The sequence below is a fragment of the Anopheles moucheti genome, chromosome 2 (genome assembly GCF_943734755.1).
Source record: "Anopheles moucheti chromosome 2, idAnoMoucSN_F20_07, whole genome shotgun sequence".
Lineage (NCBI taxonomy): Eukaryota > Metazoa > Arthropoda > Insecta > Diptera > Culicidae > Anopheles > Anopheles moucheti.
Window position 1 is genome coordinate 6,772,829 of NC_069140.1, and position 25,363 is coordinate 6,798,191.

Sequence of the window (25,363 nt, forward strand, 5' to 3'; positions counted from 1 at the left end):
CACGAACACGCACAGAAACACGCACTGTGCACACTCGTAACAACCGTAACCAACCCGCTGATCTAATATCAATGATTTATCGCTCATACCCCACAGTTTATAGGCTGTAAAACTGGGTGATTGAAAATCCTGCATCCTTGCGTATGTGGGTGAAGCACGAGTGAAACCCAGCTAGCAGCAGATATATTTATATTGCCCAGACTTTCAACCGCTTGGACGCTTGGGGCGGGTTCTACTTTTCGGGCTACGACAAGGGTTAAAACCGAATCCCACGTTTGTAGACATTTTCCGATCGGATTGCGGTTGTAACCGCCAATCAGAAAAATGTGTTACACTCTCAAAACCAGGGGAACGTTTTGGGGAACGCTTCAATTTCACCGAAACCCGGCAGCCAGTTATGATTTTTATGAGGTGCAATAGATGTCCGTAAAAACGGGGCGAAACTTCGGTAACCTACCTTCACTTGCGACTCGGTCATACCGAGAGCGTACGCCAGCTTGGCCCGTTCCGGACCGGCCAAGTACTTCGTCTGCTCGAACGTCTTCTCGAGGGCGAATATCTGCTGACCGCTGAACGTGGGCCGGGTGTGCTTCTTCTTGCCGTCCTTGTCCTGGGCGTGATGGCTCTGCGACAGGCTGGCGGACACTGGACGGGAGATTGAAGGGTGGAAATAGGAAAAATAAAAATTGTCAGCAAAATGTAACCATTCGAAACGGGCGGGTATTAGAATTCGCCGCCTCCAGAAGAAGGAAGATAATTAGACGTGTGTGTCTGGACCATACGGTGGAGACCGGTTCTACACACACGACAAACCTTCGGTTAAGCTTCCAAACCCTCCGGTTTGACATGGGAGACGTAAAGGCCACCGCGCCACAGAAGCAGCTGTCACCGACGTGTGGTAGCTCCAGACCGCACCAGGGAGTTTACGTGCGTCGCATGCACAAACAGCCTGGCGTGCGCGTCTTGTTAGCAAGGTCGTTACAAGCTTCTCGGTATTTTAAGATTATTGCTTACCACTACTGGTGGCATATTTTGGAGCATTTTATAACTTCATCTCGCAGTGAAGATGGCGAGGCGTGTACGATGCGTGCGAAACACGCTACTGTTTACCTTTTTTGTTCCGTCCCAGGCGTTGGGAATAGCTGTCAAATTACACGCCACAGTAGCAACCGCTACACACCGTTGCTCTGTGGTACATCAACTTGATGATATGCTTTTTTTATATGAATACCTCGTATATTAAACTGTTTATATAAATTATTGTTAATTACTTATAATATTCTCAACAAGGATCATTAAGGAACTTCAACACAACATTGCTTTTCAATCCTTTTTAAAAGCAACTCTTTCAGGCTGGATGATAATGGTGGACATTTTAATTCCGGCCTTAATTTAGCTCCATCCCTGGCCATAGTACACACAATCCCAATGAAAAAGAGTGTCAAACAACGGTGAAAATCGTTATATTAAAGCTGATACAAATCCTTTAAATCTCATTTTTCACCACATCGCTACAAACAGGGCGATGTACAAATGTTTCGCCGTTTTTCCTCAACACGGTACCAAACCAGTCTGTCAATGGACGCGGAAAGGCAAAGCCTCCTGTGACGATAAACACCGCAAAAAAAACCCCACAAAACCCTACATCCTAGAGCACACAATAAAAAAAAGAAGTGGTGCCACGTGGGTGCAGAAACAAATTGGCTAACAACGAGAGAATGCCGACGATGATAGCCGCGTCGTACAACAACATTCACCGCCCCCTCCAACGGTGGGCTTTAGGTCGTTGATCAGCAAACGCAAAGACGATGATGACGGTGGTGATGATGATGTTGTATAGACCGTTCGGTGTATAGCGCTACGAGGCTGTATATGTATATATATATGAAAACAACCCCGGGAATCGCCAACGGTTTTCCGTGGCGCGCCAAAAGTGGTCACAGCTGGCAGGCAGGAAAAAATAAAACGCTGGGAAAAATACGTTTACGTTGTGTGTGTTTCATTTTTTTGATGAAAGTAGAGCAACATTTTTGTCTTGGCACAGAAAACATTGTGTGAGTGTGTGTTGGGAGGAAAACATAAATGTAACCTATTCACCCAGCACGGCAATCGATCTAACATGAAAGGAATAGCATATAAAACATTCATTAGGCTAAAAACTCGAAGAAAAAATACTTCACAAGCCGCAATGCAACAAAGCTGCAGAATATTGTGCATTGACACTAATTTGTTGCAACATTACCGAAACATACATTTCCCGGCGTCGCACACACGCACACAATTAATCATGAGCAACGCGCTAATGATAGTCGAAACCAATTTGAATACAGCGTAAATAATGTCGCTTCTGTTTTGCGTATCATTTCTAAATGGAGTGATAGCTGCCACGAGCCGCAGCCGTTTTATTGGTCGGCATTTTTTTTTTCGTTCTCCCATTTTGTGTCCGATGCCTCAATGTCTTCCTCAGCTGACAGTGATACATTGTAAATGACGTAGCTGTTGCTGCCGCTGTCGCCTGGACACAATACGCTTGGCGAAATAGAGAATTAATATCTAAAACTAATGAAACTCTAATTAATGTTCCAAAAGGCGCGCCCTGGCAAAACCCGCCCTCACGACTGGTGTCACCAGCTCTCGCGACACGCCAACCCACAAACGCCACTGGTGTTTCTGGAAAGCGTGGAAAATTATATCACAAAACGAGCGATTCGGAAATGACATCCACACCTCCAGCGTCCACTTCAAGCCCCATAAGGGGGGGGCCAATAGATAGTCAGGGCTTTCCAGAGTCCCTCCGCCCTTTTCGGTCGATGGGTCCCATTTCCGGGTGGAACGGAATATAATTAAAGCGAAATAATTATGCCTATGACATATGAATGTTGGCCAAGATAATGAGAATCCGACCGGCATTGTGGGGGTTGTTTGAGCATGGCCATTATTGCACAGCCGAATGTGCATTCGATAGGGTGTTCGCTTGTGGTCGCGCACACAGTATCTGATCAAACCCCCGGTTGCGGCCCCACCTCCCCGGTTTGCTGGGGGTTTGTTGTGCGAGCATGGCGAAAATGGCTCGTGTCGCATGTCGCACAGAAGGCATAAAACATCGATTCGGTATAATTATAAAATAAACGTAACATTTATTACAATTAAAACTACATAGAGGCGAGATGGGATGTGATAGTAATTAATTGATCACAGTGCCAGGAGACACAGTAGGTGCGAAGGATGAGTGCCACCACGTGTGGAGTCCCATGTCCAAACGGGGTATTGGCGATCGAGAGTAGAAGTAATTGCAACACGATGCCTGCGATAACGAAACATTGAGGATCTAGATGCGCTACAAAGATTTATCATATGACAGTTGCATGATTGTATGGGTAACCTTCACGGATGGAATATGTTTGATGAAATTTATGATATTGCTGACTTCAACTTACATCAAAATATTAATCCAATATGCAAACATTATTAATACTAAAATACATCTAAATCGAGTGTTTTTTCAATTAAAACCAAGCAACCAAAGCAAATAAAGGCCATGAAAGAGTTAACTGCATTTCATTAATTTCTGATAGTACTTTAAAGCTAAACTAACAACGAAATCACGCCTTGCTCATAGCAGCTAAGTGTTCCAAACATTATTTCAATCCCCGAAATCCCATCCCATCCGAGCCGACGTGCAGTATAATGCAGAACCCTTTTCGGTGTTTGCCCAATCGGAGACCACACCAGGGAGACTGGATTAATTATTCATATTTCCACCATTTTAACCAACCATTTGTATGTAAATTTTTGCTCCTTTCTTTTATAATCGTTTTCCCAAAAATTCCACCACCAAGGCATGATGTCGAAAAGAACGTAACCCCTTTTTCGCTATCGTGCACCGAAATTGATCTGGACCCTTGGACCTCGGTATTCTACCTTCCGGGCAGAGTGTTCCGGTATACGGAACACGTTCCAAAGGAACGTGTATAGTTCCACCAATAAAAGGCACCATTTCCCAACGGACGGGAACGGTGGTAACGCGAAAGGATGCGTTTCGTGCGGGGCAATTAAAACGGCAATCATAATTAAAGTAATGAATGCGATAAATATTTTACCCTAGCGCATCACTCCTCGTGCGCTAGGTGCGTGCTGCCAGTGTCTTGGCGCATGTAGCGTGTGTAGAAAGTTATAACCTGCAAACGTGGAGATTGGCAGGCGAAAGGCATGCGAATGGTTCTTGGAGAGCGCATTGCGATGGTCGTAAAATTAATTCCCGGCCACTGTCACTACTCGCCGTCCGGTAGCGCGTACCCGAGCCACCCGAGCCACGGATCGTGGTTTTGGGTAGCACAGTCGAATTTATCGATTTATGATCTGCTGCAACCGCCTAATCACGTATATAAAGGCCAAATGTACCGTCTTCCGAATGATGCAGTCTCAATCTAGAGGCGGAGAGTATCGAAAGGCTAAACAACCCACCGACTCCATCAATCCTGCCTACGGTCAAGCCAATCAAAATGTTTCGCTTTTGCCCGGGTCTTGCCATACAGCGGCCAGCGTCCTAGATGAGACGCAGTACCACGAAACCTTCGAAAGAATGTTTGACCAAAACATTCGTACAAACCATTACAAATGGGTGATAATTCTTTTACGACCATTACCGGCCCCATTCGGAATAGAGCAATTTTATGGGCTTTTGAACGGGGTTGAAGCGATATAATTAGCGAAGCAAGCGGAACGTCCATTGACCATTCCCAAGGACCGCACCATATCGAGGCATTATCGATGAATAGTTCGCTTCGGTTTCTTAGGTTATGATGATGATGATGATGATGTTGCCGTTCTTGGCCCATTGTTTCACCAGTTAGCGAACTATTAACCATCTCGATGGTCAGCAGAAGAAGAACCAAAAAAAAACAAATCAATTTTATGACCCGCCCTGGGAGCTGCTGGAATGTCGTCGTAGATTCATAGTCGGAGCAATTTACTGAGGTCACAAAACAGGACACTAAAGAGCAAATATTTGCCCAAAAGCCAAGAAGGACATCAATTAAAGGCTGTTTTATTTCAAGTAGAATGGTTATTATGTTGCCATAATTTATTGTCCGGTTGTGTGGAGCACTGAGCTCAGATATTTGTTTATGGAGAGCACTATTTGGAAAAGAGCATTGCAATTATAGTGAATATAAGAAATTCATAACTACTTAAGGATTTTTTGCTACCTTTATATACTCTTCATTAAAAACGAATGGAATGCGAGAAAATCTTTCGGAAACAATTTCAACTGTACACCCACTTGCTTGTAACCACAAACGTTTAGACGAGCTTTTTACAGGCCACATCCCAAACCTCAACACACCGAGGTGACCGCGTAAAGAAGCTGTTACACCTAAGCATCACCCCTGTCCAAACATCATTAAACAGTGTAAAGTAACTAGAACGATAATGATAACGATAATCACCGGGAGCCTTTCGCTCTGGCACCACTTCCAGCACCCCGATAGCAAACAGTGTCCAACTCGTCGGAGGTTTCGCAAGCGGCACCGTCGGATGCCGAACGACAAACGCCCATTAAAGTTAGCGGAAGCTGCGTCACCGTTCAAGTGAGCCATAAACATAAAAATGCTATATTAAATCCAAGCCCAACACCTTGGCTTGGGCGATGTTAGACGAAGACGGCGATGATACCATTGAAATGCTAGAGGGTAGAGGGTATCAGCTGTGCAACAATGTCGCCTTTTTCCACCGAGCAAAACAACACAATATGTTAAGCATACCGACGGCCAAAGCCAAGCGTTCTTTCTCTCGAATCTTAGGCGAACAGTGGAAAAAGTCCTCACCATCGTGCTTGCGCATCTTCCAGCGGGAGAAAGAATTTGTCGGTAGCATCAGTCAAGCGGCACCATTCTGCTGCATAATGGCCAGCAAATGACGCGAAATACTGCGGAATTATAACATTTAATGATCATTAGTCTGGAAGAGATCGGGAGGGAATCGCCCACATCGCAGACACGGGAGCGATTGTGGGGGGTGAGCAGGAAGTGACAACCGACAGCATTCATCCACGTTCAGCCTAATGCAGCTCACATCGAGGAAAAACAATCACCCGCCTATCTCTTTCTTTGTACGGTAGCTGTCAACGTGCTGGAAGCTGTGGCACGTCAACTTCATCATAGCGTAGAACGATCGGCACACCGAATGGCACACCGCACTTTTTTTTCTGCTTTGTTTCACTATATGGCTATGGCAGTCGCTCAGAACCTCGGAAGGCATGCCGGTTTGATGCTGGCCACGTCATTATCGGCAGATGGTGCTTATTATATTAACGACACATCACGTGATGTACTCCCGACATTACATCTTTCCCCGTGCCTGGAAGTCCTTGTCGGTAGGTAGACACATTTGCCTGTCTTCATCTTCACTGTGCCCGTAAAAACAGTTAAAGTTTAACACTCGTTTTTTGGTTGTATGATCAGTTTCGAAGAACACTGCTTGGAAACAGTAACAACGTGATCTTTTAGACGAAAGTGTCAGTTGAAAGATTATCAACAACCTCAAAATATTATTATTTATAAATCATCTTCTTTGTCCAAAGTAAATAAAGAAGTTTGTTCATAAAATGTTTTAAAATTAAGTAAATTGTAAAACCGGCATGAAAACAGATCTTCAACGTCTGCGTTCAATTTCCCAACGGGTGCTTGGATAAAAATATAAAATCCTTCCAAGACCATGCCTCCACTTACATTCTTGCACATCGATATAAAAGGGGAAAAACCTTGCACACATGCACACCCTCACACACACACACACACACTCACACAACCAAGTTGGGAAAATCTCTTTCACAATACGAACACAGGCGCACGAAACTGCAGTTATCTCGCTTGCACAAGAAAACGCTCCACACAGCATCATAATCATCAAGCACAGTTCTTACACAGCTTCAAACCCCCCTCGTTCTGAACATGACATAGTAAGGGCACACATACACAACGGTATGATACTAATATCTCTGTGTGGGTGATGTTTAAAACCATTCCCCCTCCGTCCTCTGTCAGCAGTATCCACCCCACAGTAGGGATGTATGTACACAGCGTCCAGGATTTGTACGAACTTTTCCGTTTTCCCCCGTCGGGTTTGTGCCGACGTTTTGGGGATGGTTTTTTGAAGACTCTGTGATTGGATGATTATGGAGCAACATCATTATGGCAGCGGGCAGCGCCACCAGACGTGCACGGTGAAGCCGATGGGTGAAAATTCGCCTCACACAGCTGTGTGGAAGTGTGTCAGCATCGATCTCAAGATGCGAGTAGTAGCTCGCCGGGAACGAATGGGCTCCAACGGTGTATCCACGCGAGAGATACTGAATCTTCACCACTATTCACCGCCGTTTTATGTATATTTATGAGGGCAGCTCGTCGGAAAATGAGATTTCTTTCTCTTCGCTATCAGCTGAACTGTGTGCACGTCTTGCTGAACGAGCATAGTCTGTGGAAGCGGGCCCGGCTTTCCGAAGGTTTAGCTGTGCCGTTTTTCCATGTTTAGCGAATGGTGCAAATGTTTCATTTATTTATGAATGTATTCCATTTTGCTTCGGCCTCTCTGCGCGTTCTGCGCGCGTTCGTGTTGGTGCCGTTTTCCGCACAATCTATTTTCTAACACGTGTCTCGTTTTCCGTTTTCATCGCTTTATTGCAGCGCGCCCCAAAGCAGGCCCCGACCGCTGCCTGCCCAAACGCGCCGAACGTACATATTTTTCGGGCCTTCATTTTCACCCATAGAACACCCATTTCGGGGCGTACTGAACGGCGCCATATAATATGCGTTTATGGTCATCAAATTTAAATCGAATCTCATCAACAAGATCCTGGCCGGATGGGAGGATTTTTTCGTTTTTCTCCTTACGTCGAGCGTAAAACGACCACCACCACGAGGAACCAATGATTTGATGGTGTTTGAAACACTAGACATAGTTGTGGACGCATGTGGACGCATTGTGGAATGTTCGGAAACTCGGCCCGAAAACCCCCTGGGGGGGTGGGTGCTAGGGTCCGCGCATAAATAAGGAAGAGACACTTTGTTTCAAAAAATAATCAACAAGGTATTTATGAACAAGTCGGGTCCGAGAGGATGCTGCTGATTCGGGGAAAAGAATGATGCCATCGGGCATCATTAATGTTCCTCTAGGTCAGGGATTGGAAGTGTTACATACTTGAATAATATAATTTGTTCGTTCCTTCTTTTAACAAGAAAATTGTTTAAATAATAATTAATTTTATCAGAAAGTCACTCAATAAATATTGAAATTCTAAAAAATATAATATTCCAACTCTTGTAAGATAAAAAATGTTAATGTCTCTTATAAGAATATGTAAAAAGTGTATAATAAATGATTTTAAAATGAACAAATTCATTCATGGTCCTTTAATGATTTATGTAATTTTTCATCTCCATTCAAGGATCAAGATTCAGAATCTTCTCACACACAGCTAAAGCTTCCAAATAAACCATTTCATTGTACGAATGCAGCTTTTTTGTGTGCATTTTTTTTCCTTTTGAAACTAAAACACACCAGCCAAACGAGTTCTCCAAAAGCATCGCTGACGATCGTGTGTGTTGCTTCAACTCGTTGCATAAAACCTTCGACATTCTCCACCAAAGCGCATCATCGCCATCGCTTATACCACGCTACTTGTGTATGTGTTAGCTGACTGTATAAAGGGAAAATTCAAACCCCAGCATGCTAGACCATGACCATTTTCCTTTATACCCAACCCATCACAGACGCTGCTGGTCGGTTGTGGTCGTGCACGTTTTGCAGCCATTTTTATTTAAATCCACCCCGTACTACGAAGTGCATCGATTTTTCCACACCCCGTGAAAAGCTCAACCGCGATGCTGGGTTGTATCTGTTTGGTTTGAGCTTAACCGATGAAATTAACTTAAGTTAGAAGTAGTGGTTGAAACGAAAGGAGGAGAAAAACACTATCGAACTGGCTGTAATTGCACAAATGCAATTAAGTTCGATGAACTTCGCTGAGCGCAAAGCGTCTCCATCGTAAGCACACAGATGGATACAAGCGAAATGGAATAAACAAACCATTTCCATTATCAACACCGTATTACATATGCACTTGCCGTCGTCGGGTCGTTTGGATTCCATATGTGTGAGTGTTTTTTGTTAATCGTAAAGGTAATGTAACGTCGTTGGAATTATAATCTCTTTTTTTTCTTGGGTGGGAAAAACGTAACAATTTTCAGCTATTAAGAACATTATAATTGTCACGTTACGGTGTTTTATCGACGCCAGAAAAGAATATGCTCACTGAATGCGATCGCACGGATGAAAAATCTCGACGCCATTCGCCTTCTGTAGTCGACAACCACTACCAAACACACGCCGTGTGTCAGAAACCATGGCACGTTCGACTGTTAATTGCATGTAATAGAAATGTTTGCTCGATGTCGCACGTCGACCGTACGGATCCGGGGACGGAAAAGCTTTTGCGACGGAATGCGTGGCGTTGGGGAGCCACCACAAGCGGTACAGAAAATTACCGTATGCTGATCATATGCCGTGCGGAAGAATATGACGGCACAACACATGCCGTTTATCGAGCCACGATTACTTCGATCCGGGGTTTGGTGTGTGGTTCGGGACTGGGCGGGAAGCGTACCGGAAACATGGCCAACCGACGGGCACCGGGTACCGGGTTTAATTAAATGCAATAAAATTCCAACCATCGTGAAATCGTGCACGCACGCTGCATATCTAAACAAACTGCGATGGGTCACGTGCCGTTGTTGGGTGTTCGGGGTTAGGTGTTCCGTTTGTCCTTCGATTAGCTCTGAGTGATGGTGGCGATTGCTAATATCTGATAAGAAAATCGACCAGGTCCAAAAGGACCTACAGCCTGTTGTATCTGTTGTGGGAATAAATCCAAGTCCAGGAATTTAAGTGTTTAGAAAATTATTTACAACATCTTTCATTAAATTTTACTTCCCACAAATATCTCCTAAAATGACTTCCGAAATTAGTTAAAGTCGCAAACATGCTCCAACACTCCAACATCAGGAAATTATTCCATTCGGCATACCCCTAAACAAGCGCTGTCTGATTTGATCGATTGGAACAATATTTATTTTTATGACCTATCGATACAATTGACGTGATAATGGACGCATATCGCGCGCTGATAATACTATTTATTTACCTTCCCATGGGTTTAGCAATGAAATTTCCCTATTTCCCCATCTGCCAGCGTGTGTGTGTGCGTTGCGCATCGATTAGTTAACCCCATAAGGCAACGAGGTTGTCGCTTTACGACTTTTTTACGTACCTCGTGATCGTGATTTTACATCACTTCACTTGTAATCAGATAATCAGGATGCTTTCAACACCGTTGACAACATATTTCACCTGATGAAACTTCTCCGTGCGGAGGAAGCAGTGTACTGGAACATTGTACTTACATCAAGCTGATTGAATAAGTTACAATCTATTCCCTTCGACTGACAATATCTTCCCGGGGTACGTTACGATACGAAACATATCCTTCCGTAAAGCCTCACAGAATTTGCCTTCTTGTTCGTGCATTTTGAACAACTCCCCAGCTTCATTCCGGCCATCCAATCCGTAGAAAATCAATAAAGAAACAATTTAACAGCTGTCTATCGGTCAATTATCTCTGTCAAAGCATCATCACCGGACGTTCCTGGTCCTTATTTCTGCACCAGAAACAAGAACGATTCGCGACGATTAAAAGCACTCTTCAGAATGGAAGCGAGATGAGGAGTGGCCGGTGGAACACTGCTCCAACATGTTTCGAATAATTGATGATACTTTCCCAGTGGGGTTGGAAAAACTGCCCGGACACTGGCCACCGAACGGATCCACCAAGCCCGCCTGATGTCACCTTCCATGTCGAATGTTTTTCGGCCACCAGCTTTGCTGTTTTGCGATTTGCAGCAACTTCATCAGAAAACACCGGACATCGACGGGCCGGGCACCCGATGAGAAGTGCCTCGTAATTTCCACATCATTTCAAGAAGCACGTTCACCGGCACCGGACCATAATGCTGACCGCCTGCCGTTGAGTGCAATAAACGGGCGCGTCCTGTGCCTTCCCTAGCGGTGGTGGTTCCTTCTGTGATGCTGTTTAGAGCAGGCCTTGGAGGTCCGATCCAATTTTCAAACCAATTCTGCTCGGCCCATCATCATCATCGTCATCATCAGCGGCAGCAGCGCAAGCCCCGGGATCATCATTATCCGGCTATTGACATGCAATGGACGACTTATAATAGAGAGTCAAAAGTCTGTTAACGTGTCTGCCGGTGACTTCAGGAGTTCGTCCTGTCCCGGGCTCCCAACGGATTCTTCCGGCCAGCGGCACCGGACACAAACGTTAGTGCAAAGCAGCACTGACCGATGCACCGGACCGATGGCCTGCAGCATGCTGCATTGCACTGAGCAACCTCTTAGTCCTCGCCGTCGTTCATCCTGTTCGGGACCTGGGAACTGGGTTGAACAATGTGCACTTGGTGCAGATTTTGCCACCGGGTGTGTCACGCATCACGTAGATTCTAAATCGTGACCCTGTCTGTGGAAAATCTAGATGCAAGCTACCCATGGAGATATGTCTGCAACTAATACGCTGCCTGATACTGGATGACTTCAGATGCTAATGTCCCAGATATCGACCACTCAAGGGACGCATCGGGATGTAGCCGATTTATACACCGATACAAAGGTACGAAACCACAGCTTCATGATGGTGGTTTTGGACAATGCGCTCGTGTGTACAGCCCGAGACCAATGCGTACAATGTTTCAGGCAATTCTTCGAACACCAGTTCAGGCCATAATGAACGGAACCCGTGCTAATAAGTCGATACATCGGTTGTTTGGGAACTGTGTGACCAGTATTGGCACTTTCATGCGTAGCGTGCACTAAGTGACAAAGAACCATGGGACAGTTATCTGTCTGTCTAATATCTAATGGATCGTTGGAATAGTGCCCAATCGAAATGGAGACCATCGCAACGAAAGGCGGTGCTGAGATGAGTAAAATTAATTTCTGATATCAATGGATCAATAAATTCAGTAGCCTTCAGTGAATAAGTGTAAAATACATCAAAAAGAAGGAAATTACACATGGATTTTTAAGTATCCTGGAAGTTCTCATTTTAGTGAATAAATATCTATTTAAATTGGATCTATTTAAATCTTCCCAAAACTTTCAAATTCGAAATTCCCATGTACTCCATCAGTCAGCTTCAGCAGGGCCTTAAATTGATATTAGTATATCTCACTATGAATATTTTCTTCAATCAAATTTCTTCATCAACAATAGAGTAATTCACTTTTGATGTCATTTCATGCCTCAAAGCAGCCCTTTGCATAATAAGTGGATAGACATCACAAACAAAGCTATTCCCCCCAAAATTCATCAGTAAAGATAACACACTAATATATCCAGATAGCAAGTACCCATCATCCCGCAGTACTACAGCTAATTGCGACCGAAGCTTACCAAAAATAAGCTAACTTAAACGTATCACCAACTGCCATCGAGCACCACTCATCCCAACACTTTCTCCCCAAGAAACGGATCATCCCCAAGCGACCTGAATGTACATTCGCCCTGCATAAGTGGTATTGAAATTAATGCGACGATATTAGAGCCCAATTACACGCACTGCACATGCCTGCGCACAACACCCGCCACAGTAGTAAGGGGCAGTGACGGACAGCTTGTAATCGACACCGTATGGCAACCCCTGGGACGCATGCACACGGCCTACTGTCTGCATCGACAGTTTTTGGACCGTCGGCTTTTACGACATTCAATCATCGTTTTTACGGCGATCCATCAAATTTTCGATGATTAATTGGACGCACGGACGGATGGTATTTTATGGTACCATGGCCAGGAATTGGGCACGATCTGCGTGTCATCTACCGTGTCACTTCATGGGGTAAAGGGTTTCCCGTACCCCTTGAGCAACCCTGTAATCAACGGTGTACAGTGCGAAGGATACTTACTGGAACCGAGCCGATCTCGCCATGCCATCGGATTGGCCACCAAACCCTGCAGACCGGGCCAGTACAGATGCGTTCGGTCGACGAGCGGGCCGGCGTGTGCCTTCATCGGACCGTTGGCGTGGTTCTGGGACAGATACTGCGCCATGTTGGCTGCCGCAGCGACGGCCGCCGTGAAGCGGGGCATTCCGCCTGCAACGAAAAGTTCAGCACGTGCGAATGGAGATTATTTTCGGGTCTATCAGCTAGCTAGGGTTTTTTTTTGGTTTTACTATCTCTGGAACATCGGAACACCTCCCAAAACCCATCAAACTCACCTCCTAAGGCATTCAGTTGGGCGGTGGTGACGGGTGGTGGCCGCGACAGTATCGTATCGATACCGTGCGGATTGCTGGCCGAGCTGGAGTGTGTTTGCGTCTGTGATACTGCCGTCTGATGCCCGCCGGGACTCCCCGGACCGGAATGGGGCCCTTGGGCGGGGTGTGGCTGTGTGTGCGAGTGTTGCTGATGCTGGGCCGCCTTCATCTCCGTCATTGAGTGAAGAGCCGCCAGCGGTGGCCCAAGAAAGCTCAGCTGCAACTTGTGATCCAGCATGTCCGAGATCGTGTGGGGAGTTTTACCCTTCGCGCTGGCCCCCAGATGATTGTGGTTTACCGCCCCGGTACTGTTGTTATTATTGTTATGCAAATGATGGGGGTGATGATGGTGGTTTAGGTGCTGGTGCTGCTGATGTGCCAGTTGATGTCCGACTGCGGAGAGCGCGAAGGAGGCAACCGAAGATCCCGAAGCGTTTGATGGTTGATGACACTGAAGCGATCCTGGCTGTGTGCCGCAGGTACCGCCGCCGTGAGAAAGATTTTCGGGACTTCGAGACGATCCGACACTGTCTTCGCCGCCGTGGGGACTTCCTGACAGGGGATAGCTACCGAGTCCCACCAGCTCGCCGTCCTTAGTTTGACTAGAGTACGACCGGGCACTTCCCAGTGGACTTCCGCACGATTCGTCGGGCCGATGCTTGGAGCCGGACTCCCGACCTTCCGGTTCCGGACTACCTTCCGAACCGTAGTTACTACTATTGAGCCGCCCGTTCACCGGACTGTTGCCGCGAGATCCGTCCGGCAGGATATTGATTTCGTCGTCCTGATCCGGTTTCTCCTGCTCTATTCCGTACGACCCGCTGAGACCCGCCCCGGTCAGATGCTCCGAAATGGCCGAAAGTCCCGTGCCGTCCACGGAGCTGTGATACGATCGCCCGTAGGGACTCTCTGCACCGTGATGCTGATCGTGTGCACCGTCACGCACTATCGCCCCGGAGCTGCCGAGATACAAATTGACCGGACTGCCGGTATCGCCGTGATGTGCTGGAACGCCGGACCGGAAGTGGGTGCTGGTGGCGTGCTGCGAAAGGTTCAGCAGTGAACCGGCGGCACCGGGCGGTAGGGCAGGATGGCCGGACGTGTCGTACGTGGCGGACGGCGACGTCGTCGATGGATCACGGAAGCCGAAATTGCTGCCGAAGCTAAATCCATGCGTTCCGAGCAGTCCAGGTGATCTGAAGGCCGCCAGCGTCAACGCTTGGTACCCGGTGCGTACCGGGTCGTCAGGACCGTACGACTCCGTCCCCACGAATGCAGGCGCTGCCAAAATTCAGCGCCTCCAACGGGTAGCTTCACTTCCGACGCAATAACGCTTATGTCACGCGGACACCTTCAAAAATATGTTATTCTTAAAATGTTGTTGATCTTTCTCTCAAAATAGCATATTTATATGAGCCTTATCATCAATAACTTGGATTCAAACTGCTGCACAAGCTGTACGCATCACGTTCCCACTAAATAAACACCGTTTATGGAATCACCTTTCGAACTACAACTTTATTTCCTCGTGCAGCATAGGTCAATTGATAAACTTTCACTTATTTCCATTCACTGCGAATTCTTATAAATTGCACAAATTATTTGTATTGCCACAAACACTTCGTTCCTAAAACTTTCTTGAAGAGCTTCTGTCTGAGTTCACTTGGTTAATTTCGTAACAACACAATTTTTCCGCACACTTGTTAGTTTAAACTGTCTTCACTGCCCCAGTGGTACTCAACTCATCAATATTTGTTTATAATTTTAGCACTTTACATTAACTTTATTTCCAATAGCGTTGGAAATTAAAATCTTTCACGCATCTTTTTCAAACATTTATTAAAAATGATCATAATCACGGCACAATTCCATCACAACATGACACGTCACGCACACGCTCGGTTAGTGTAAACTCCGCACGCACACAATACACATCCGGATGATGCGAGGCAACGTGCTAGAATGATGTCCGCCGCAATTCGAACCGGATCAGGTAGGCCTCGATACTCTGTTTATCAACTCGCCAAACGCATCACTATCAAAGCCGCACACATACACACGGACACGATTACGCAGGAAAACAATGGTGTGTAAAAGCGATCATCAAAATAGACTTCCCGTTTGCAGTGTCGTAGGTTTCTCGGATCAAAGGAGCAACCGTTTCCGGCGAACCCCGTACAGCAGCAACAGCAAAACGTCCCGTTCTGGTCAGTTGTTCAACATCTTCTCAGCACAGCATCCCAAACGTCTACCACACAACCCCGGCCACAACGGAGAGATCCGTTCGCTCCGCCCATCGATTAAAAAGGGATAAAAAGGTGGAGCACCGAAGTATGCGCTGGCTCTCATACACGCACTTACTGCTGAACTGCGAACGAGCATAAACGAGACGAACAGGAAATATAGCAGCAGGGTGCGTTAGGAAGCGAGAGACAAAACATAATCCATCCAATGTCGACGTTTGCGCACTAACAAGCTGCACAACCACATGCATACCATGTGAGCGGGGCAACATTAAAGCAGCATAAAAGATGCAACCTATCCCGCTTATGCTCGAACAAAATGCCCGGCCATGCTGTGATGGCGCTTGGTGTCTTTTTTCTTTCATGCAAGGAAAGTCCGGAAAAAGGGGCAAAGCAGAAATAGGATGAGTTTCCATCGCAGTCAATGCACCAGTTCATTAATTCTTCGCTCCTTCTCGCTCTGGCTATCGTCATCTCTCACTCTCTCCATCATGTGCTCCATCTTACATCTGCTCCTCATCTTAAACTTGTTTCCCCCCCACATACACACACGGTGTTGGACCGGGGGAAAAGGCTTCTATTTCACATTAGTACCAACCTTTCCGGCGGATATCCCTTCACACAGCCGAGCTTCAGGAGGGGAGGGTACACACTTACACACGTGGCCCCGTTTGGTGCGGCAACATAAACAACCACGAGTGCCTTCCTGTGCGCGAAGTTCATATATGTGAAGCTAATCCTTTTTTTCCCTTTCTTTTTCTTCTGTTTTGTTTCAACCGCCCGTTTTTGTCTTGCATTTCGGGTGGCACCAACAACAAGACACCCACACATGGCAGCATGGCTGGAGGAGAGTTAATGGGCCGCACTCGCTTGCCCGGCAAGTTCCGTATCTTCGATTCGGTTTTTACTCATTTTCTATACAACACAATAATGATGTTCAGATTACAGAGATGCTTTGGCTTCTCTGGTTATACGGCCAACTGTTCTGGGGGGTTGTTGCAGGCTGCCGCGGGACGGGGTTGTTATAATTTCGTAATTTTTAGCGTGCACTTTGTCTTTGTGAGGGTGAAAGTGACTGTGGCTCTTCTATGCGCGGGTTGTCACCGGGTTACCGCCGTGGGGAGGGGGGAGAAGAGGACACTCGTCGGAAAACAAGAAAGATTATCGTCAAAGGTGACATCCGGCGCTGGCGATTGCGCATAGGGTGCAGCAGATCAACGACATGGGGTCGTGTACGTCTGTTGTAATCCTTTTCTCGCACCATTTGCATAGCTCTCACACACACACGCGCGCGTACTAACTCTGCATTTTTTCACATGTTTTTGCGAAGTGCATTCAATTTTTCTTTATTTTCTTGTCTAAAAACTGTTTGATTTAAGATAAGTAAGTGTGATAAGTATGATTTTTTTATGTTGGAAAATTAATAAAAAGAGTTCTAAAATTGAACAGTTTTAATAAATCTCTTAATACTACATAAAAAAATGTGCAATACTTAATGTGCAGTACCAATTGCCACACGATAAAATGTTTAGCCATTTTCCTTCAATTAGCACCGCAAAAATAAATAAATACAATGCTAACGACAGTTAATATTACACTGCCTAACGATGTCGTAGAATTCCGGCCAAAAGCAAATCTTAACCCCCAAAACCGCCGAAACACCGTCCATCTTCCCTATACACCTTGGCATACATAGTGCAACATGCTGCACATACGGCGTCCATGCATACGGAAGCGAAAACCACAAACACACAACGCGAAATAAACTTTGGCCACCTTCGCCCATTCAACCCATTCATTCACATCTCCCCGTTGTTTTTGGGAGTCGAACAGCGAACAAAAAAAAACTAGAAAATGTAGAAAATTGAGCAAAAATGTTGTTTGCACCCTGAGAAAGCGTGAAAGTTTTGCTGACGGGCTAGTTTGCAGCTGCCGGTTTGTGCAATCGGAATTATTATGGGAGTTTGTACGTATTCCGTGTGCCGAAACTTGCATTATTACCAAATGTTTCACCTGGTAATGTTTGCTGTTGTTTCTTTCTGTTCTGTGTTGCATGAAGTTTATTTGCTCGCTTGTATTGCCATTAGTTGCTTCTGACTAGTATTTTGTATTGAATTTTAGGGAAATAGGTTAAGCGACTCACAGTGATGTATACTAAGGGTAACATCTTATTATGCATTAATTGTCTTGCAATCATTATCAACGCGTAAGTCGATTAGCTTCAACTCATTACAAAGCTAATCACTTTGAACTGGTTACGGTTATTATGAAGCACAAGAAATACCGAATGCTCTACGACTTTTAAACACGTCCATGCCGGCTTCTCCTCATCACCGTTCCATCTAAACCACAGCACAAATTAAACTGCCGTAAAATTATCACACCTTACCGAATGCATCCGGGACCCATCGGTTTGCTGGAAGTTCGGTCCCATACCGGTCCCCGATCCAGATGGGATGGCCGCTGCAATGGCGTAGCAAAGGTAAAACGGTTGCAAAAAGGGAATAGGAAATTGAACGGATCCCTCTTTAACAATGGCTAATGGATGGGTGACAGTCAGCCGCATTGAGCGCATTGTCTGTTGATCGCTTTGACTTTTTTGCTTTGTAACTTTCCAACCCCTAAATAGATTGCTTTCGGAGCAGTATTCGGATATCCGGTATTTGCTCCGGTGTTTGCTGCTGTCTGCACTGAGATTCAAACAGTTGACTTGCAGCCATTTGTGACAGTCTGCCCATATATCTATAACTACAAAATTAGCTTCAACTAGTCAAATATGTTTCATGAAACTAGCTTAAGTTTGGTACTAAAAATAATTAACAATTAGCTCAATTAATCGAGCAAACATTAGACATTCTCAAAATAATTCCCTTTTCACAGATATGTTTCCCTGCTTTATGTTCGCATATGCTATTGTTTGCTTTATGTGGGATCATTCATTTCGTTAAGCACCCCGAAATGATGTTGACTTTTACAGCATTCGTCCTAAGCCTGTGCATTGTATCCATCCGTCCCGTACCTGATTTTGGTTGAATTTTTCAGCTTTTCAAACTAAACAATCCATGCCGATGTGCGTGTGCGTGTATGTGTGTGCAAGAATGTTTCATTTCCGTTCCCATTTCCCACACAAGGGACCCTTTTCAAGCGACTGCAAGGAGTCAATAATATTCAGCTAAAATTTTCTACGCCTCATCGTACAATCCCTGTCGGCATTCCGTGCCGCATTGCTGCAGTTTTTCATTGACCAGGCACGTCAATGGTAACGTGATGCAAACAGACAAATAGGTGAGCAAAAGAGGTGCAACAACATGATCGTTTATGATCGTTTTGATATAAAGGAAAGTAAGATGTTATTATTAATTTATGATAAAAATGATAACTATGTAGTAAATGTGTTGGAAATAATGTTTAAAGTTAGATATGAAAGCAATTCATCTCCAAAGAAATTATGCTAATATTTGATGCAATGTAGGGAATAGAATTTGTTGTTTCAAGGACACCACAAAACTTATTATTATGTGGAAAAGTGTGAAACAGTCTTGAACGTATCTAAATTAAAATCCTATTTAATGATCAGTTCCAGTTCCTAAACTTTTCAACTAAACGACTCTCGCATATCACACTCACACCATATCACGAGTTAAGCAAAAAACCATCATCAACAATCAAAATGAACTCGCTGAAAACGATTCGTGGCATAATTTATGAGCTTCCAACTATCGCGTCCTCCTAAATTGCCTCCCATTTCCCATTCCCTTCCAGGCTTGCAACGCGTTGCAAACCGAAAATACAAAAAAGGATAGTGTTTCATGGTTGACGAGGTTGCACTGTATGCAACCGTCTGTTGTGATCACTTTTAATGATTCACAATTCTCCCGGCACAAAGACAGAGCTATTTTTTATGGGCTAAAAGTCGCCTGTGTCGGTTTTTTTTGTTGTCTTGATTCCATCCCGAGAGTTCTTATTTTGTTTTGTATTTATGAGCGCACAGTTTCAAATACGCAACCGAAACTCACGAAGCAACAGGACAACTTCGCAGTCCAAAATCCCTCGGGAGCAATCTTCCATCATTCGGTGCACAAATGATGGCCAATGGCATTCAGTTTCCGGTTTGAATCTTCCGTCGCCATCACCTTTCCATTTCAATCGACTCATTCAGACCAAATATTCTTTTGCCGCCGCAAGCGATACCCCCCGGTAAGCGGTTCCGGATTCAGCTCGATGCGACCCTTCCAAACTCAGCTGAGGTCTTTTCAATTCTCAGGGCGCAATGCTAAACATTCATACAAAAACACACACAGCCAAGTGCGGCCGAATGCCTGCAGTTCTCATGCATATGGGCATTGGTTGGGCATAATAGATTAATTGACGTTATTTATGGACATTTAATTGCTACAAATAAGTGACACTAGAGTGAAAAATTATTATTGCTCCCATTTCAAGCGAAGTGCGCACCGTTTAGCGCACCCCTCCTCTCGGATACCAGGAAAAATAGAGCCTCGAATCGGTTGCTCAATTGACAGAGCTGAAAAGCTCAAGAATCAACGAAACACCCCGGGATGTGCGTTAGCGATCCTTACCTGACACAAAAAGGTGTACGATGCTGAGTGCACATTCGCTACCGATATGTTGCGGATCCGCACGGGAAGATCCGACTCCTCTGGTTTGGTTATCCCGCTTTCAATCTGTAGTGACACACTGTTAACCGACCAGGTCGCATGATGCCTCGCTGCCCTTTGTGCTCGGTACGGTTTTTTGGGGAACAGTTTTTCAATGGTCAATTATGTTGTCTCCGGTTAAGCGATACCGGTCAGCCTTACCCGTTGGAACTGGATCTTCCTTTTTAAGTGCGTCCATAAATCACATTCGCTGAGTGGTGTCGACCGGATGGACTTCCCATTCTAGCGCCATCACTGCGTGTAACTAAAGGGTCGTTATTGTCAACTGGTGATGTAATTATTATGGCAGTGAGCATAGCACAGTAAAAATAAGCATTTGCACATAACCGTTGCTAAGCATGTGATGATTGATTTTCGCTTATAATAATCGTAGATTATTGAAAACTAGTTAACCGAATTTAAATTTTGTAGCTATTCTTGAAGGTATTTTAGGCACCTAGTACACCGAAAGTCTAGAATCCAATAATGTCTGATACACCGAATGCTTCAGAAGACTTGAGGAACTAGACTCTGGCCACTAGACCTGAAGATTATAAACTAGTTACTGTCAGATGTTTATTGTCTAAAACCATCACGCCAACCATCTGTGAGTCATAAATGACTCTGTGTCACTCTGTGACTTTGTCTGAGTAGTCTAGTATCTTAGCATTAAGAAAACTTTGCACTTTGCAATGAAATTTCGTTGCACGAGATCTCAAAGTCAAACTTCTTGGTATGAAGATAGTCGAACTAGTTGTCTTATTGAACTGATATAAAATGGCTAATGGAGTAAAATCAATGGTTTTTGAACATTAATCCTTTAGATACAGTTTACTCGAAGAAGACGTTGAATCCTAGAGAATTATTCCTGAAACATTTCACATTTCTTCTGCAACTACAGATAGCCAATGCGTCGGGATGTTTGTCTAGAATATAGTAGTATCCACTACAGCAGTGTCCACTACACTTTGCGGCAACTGCTGTGTGATCTTGACCTGTCCAGTTCCACTCCTTCCTGAATATGTTCAATGTCTTGATTGTATAAACTGTCTATATAAGAAAATGTATTCTCGAAAGCTACTCCAATATACGTTAATGTCTGCAGTTAATTCCAACATGGACATTGCTAATCAATTTATACTTCATATTGTTTTACAATAATAAAAAATTATTCATTTGAGATGTTTGCTTTCTCATCTGCCTTTTTGTAAACATTTTTATCTACCAACCATTACGGAACATTCTTATATTTCAAAACATTCAAAAATTCAATGATTACAATTTCCACTAGGAATAGGATGAGATTATGGAAATATCTCCGTAAGCGACACAGAAACACAAAATATGCCAATACGCGTCTGTATTCATTCGCTTTATCAAACATAACCACTTACAATGTACGTTATTGCGCACATGAACTACGTCTTTCATTCGATCAATGGGTGCCTTTTTTTGCAATCACACATTTGATCACCGATCCAGAAGCGGAACCCTGCCCTTGCTGCTCTGTGATTTGGGTGCGGGCTTCGCCGGGTTCGATTAAACGCTTCCAGCGCCATCCTACCGCTGAGGTTGGTTTTCTTTATTTTCCAATCGAACGGACACCAACCGCACCAATAATTGAATCTGGAAAATATGGTAATAAAGGTGTATCCTCTTTTTACTGTCCCAGCACGTGTGCATCGCCGGACTGTGTGCTGGCGATGCCATAAACCGCAAACCCCGTACGCTCTTCGGTATCAATTTGCCACGACTTTTAGACGATTTCCTTCCGATCGTTCGGCGGGTAGTGGCTATGTTTTTCCGACTCATGCTATTGCCTTTTTTGTGTGCTTTCGTTTTTGCGCTCGTAGTGTCACTGGGTGGTGTTGTTATTTTACTTCACAAATGTACATAGTTGGATTGTTTTTCGGTTGCTGGATCGAAGCAACCGTGCCACATCGTTATGCTTATTGTGCAGCGTTCGTTATCTATTCGATGCACGAACTTCGTAAAGCAATCAAAAGCTATACAAAATCAAAGCTTTGGAAATTATGCCAAGTGTAACCGCAATCGTTCTTTAGCATTAATAGTGCCAACACAAGAGTAGATCACTATTGCTCTTTTGCTTGACCAAATGAAGATCTCCAAAATGCAAGACTTTATGGCACTTGAAAATAGAGTTGTTTGAGTCCATTTCTCGTTCAGTTCTTCAACAAAAGGGCTGCACATTGATTATACTTTAACCAATTCTGCCACTGATTCGCAGCACATGACGTCTGCAAAGCAATGAAGAAAATGGGAAAATTATTAAAAACCAACACTTCTTTTTATATCTTCATCGAAAACACCCTCAATCCGTTACTTTCTTGTTTAATCGCTTATTTCATTTCACTTGTTCCAGTACAGCAAAGAAAAGCGTTTTATGGCAATAAAACTATTCCCATATCGATAGGAGGGGAAACCGTTCACAACAATCGGAAAATCGGGCGCGGTTTGCAAGCGTCGTAAAAAAATCGCATCCAAAAACATCAAAAAACCGCATCCACTTTTATGTGAATGGTGAACGAAACCAAAAGAACATGCTGGCTGGTTGGTGATGCCGAGAGCATGGCCAAGGAAGCAATAAAAAATGGTATTTGAAAACCTTTTTTGGCCCGAGTCACAAAATGACAACAAAACCAAACACACACACACTGCCGCTGGATATCTATTTTAAGGATCTTCATCTTCGATCGTTTCGCACCGATCCCGATGCTACTTTCTGCGAAACGCATACAATTTTGTCCTGGGATTCACTGTGTTTTACGTGATTCCTTCTTTTTTTTGTTTTAGCGTTGCCCACAACCCTTCCTCGGAACAAGCTACCAGGACGAAGCATCAAACGGGGAAGGGAACCATTCGACCGCTGCAACCGAAAGCAATCAAGGGAACGTGGAACGTGGCTGTTATTGTTATTATGATTGCTTCACATCGCAATATTAAGGCATCGAACGGACGGGAGGCCGTACGATTCGCGGTCACACCTGACCCGGGAGGCTGTCGAAAACAATCCTCCCAAAATGAATGCTCAACCGTACGGACACCAAAGAAAAAAACGCCTTCAAACGGTGTGCTCTGTTATTTTGGAGCAGTACGCATGTGAACCTGTCTCAATATGTGGGGCCCCGGGTTTCTCGACGGCAGCATCGAAAAGAATACACCTTTATATGAACACCCTTCGGTGACGGGGCGAAGGCGCATCGAAATTGCCTTATTGGTAGCGGTTAAAGGTGATTGTATACGACGATTTTATGACCGATGAAGCTGTTGTCATGAGCTGTGTCGCGTTTCGGGCTCTTGCCTCACACTGGGAAAGGGGTTTAAATGGATTCGCGATTTTTGAACGTGCCATCGAACGTTTTTCTTCGATCGAGGTTGGTATGGTGCAAGAAGACATTTAAAATATCCCTCTTTTGTTCCATTCCATTTGATTGCTCTTTACTAATATCTTAAATATTTTGAAAGTAGAATAACGAAATTGTGTCATAATGTTCCAAACTTAACAATATAGAAATAGAATGTTCTTGGATTTTAAGCTTTCAGTTTTTGATGCCAAATATTTTATATTCAATGGGGAAAAATATCGAGTGGTAATGATTTTAATCAATAAAAATAATTCATATATACCTATGACAGTTTCAATTCGGAAGTACACGATTCGGTTGGATTCTTTTGTGTTGCTGCAGAAAGTAAAAATGACTGACTGTATACTCGAAGCTGGCAGTCCTGCTTACGGAGGATTGGTCCAGATAGGACCAGATGGGATTAAGGATCAGTCCTGTCGTGAAGATCGGCGCCGTTACCAATATACCACACGTGTGATGAATGATGAAACGAACTCTTCTGGTCCTGATCTACTGGTCTATCGAAGGAGAAGGTAATCGCGACCAAATTAATTGAAATAGTCAACCATTTGATATTTCTGCCCATTTTGATGGTTAGAAATATGTATGACCCATATGTGCAAAAGGACAATGGAGGAGCCGTTACAATAAAGAACTCAACGAGATGTACTACGAACTAACTGTTGTACAGCAAATTAGACTCACCAGGCTCCGGAGGGCTGGTCACGTCATTAGAATGATACCAGACGACCCTGTTTGTAAAGCGCTTTTAGGTTGTCCACATGGACAGAAGGGATTGAGGAGGAAGTTTTACTGGGCACGAGGGCGCTTGACCGTGAACAGTTTAGAGGACTCTTGCAGCAGGATAAGACCGCGGTGGTAGCACAAGTAAGTGAGTATCTGCCCATTTTGGAATTCACCAGATATCACCAGAGGATGGACAAACTATCAAGCATGGTCAATGACGACATTGGAAATTAAGATCTCTAGTATTTGTTGATGTTAAAGCTAGAATGAACTGGACGATGAACTAGGATCGATTGAAGTACAAAATGTCGTACTATCCTTTTTTAATATAGTCTAATGTTCCTTTGCGCAACTTATACCGATTAAATCACTTAACCTGATCCCTATCTCCTCCTATAACCTGAGGTTTGCACTCGTAACGAATAGACTTAACAGCCATTGAAATCGTTTCCCAACAAACAACAATAACAACCACATCGAAATGCCCCCGCGGCATGCGCATTCGGCACCTTCGAGAAAGATAATCTAGTGAATTATTATAAATTTGCAACATCTGCATGGAATAGGTTCCGCTAGTCGTGTGCACGGTACCCCGACATCGCGCAAAGCAATCGTCGATGATCTGATTTATTTATCACCAACACACAACATTTGTTTCCCGCCTCGTATGTATATGCAACGCTGGATGAATGGGACCTGGAAGTGCAATTTTATTTTTTTGAGACAAATTTATTGATTTCCCTATGTCCCCGAAACGGTTCGATCGTTGCGCCCTACCGGAAAGTGCGCGATAGTGTGCCATAAATTCCTAATGCGCGTGACCTTGCTCAATCAATTTTTACCGCCCATTCGATTAACTTGCCCGGGAACACCATGTTCACCGTACGGTACTGTTGGTCGTAAAATTTATTTAAATTTTGCACAAACTTACACTTTTGCAGCGGATTGGATGTTGCCAAATAGTGAGCA

The 25,363-nt window shown here is 44.5% G+C and overlaps 1 protein-coding gene across 1 annotated transcript in view; it reads right to left on the minus strand.

The window, feature by feature from the left end:
• LOC128298908 (uncharacterized) overlaps nucleotides 1-16,144 on the minus strand; it is a 39,677-nt gene extending 23,533 nt beyond the window's left edge. Inside the window, exons 1-6 of the mRNA XM_053034717.1 lie at nucleotides 16,132-16,144; nucleotides 13,744-14,662; nucleotides 13,343-13,689; nucleotides 13,029-13,217; nucleotides 8,979-8,981; nucleotides 458-645 (exon numbers count right to left, since the gene is read on the minus strand). Coding sequence (XP_052890677.1) covers nucleotides 458-645; nucleotides 8,979-8,981; nucleotides 13,029-13,217; nucleotides 13,343-13,689; nucleotides 13,744-14,662; nucleotides 16,132-16,144 — 1,659 coding nt within the window. The remainder of the gene's footprint in view (nucleotides 1-457; nucleotides 646-8,978; nucleotides 8,982-13,028; nucleotides 13,218-13,342; nucleotides 13,690-13,743; nucleotides 14,663-16,131) is intronic.
• Between the last annotated feature and the right edge of the window lie 9,219 nt (nucleotides 16,145-25,363).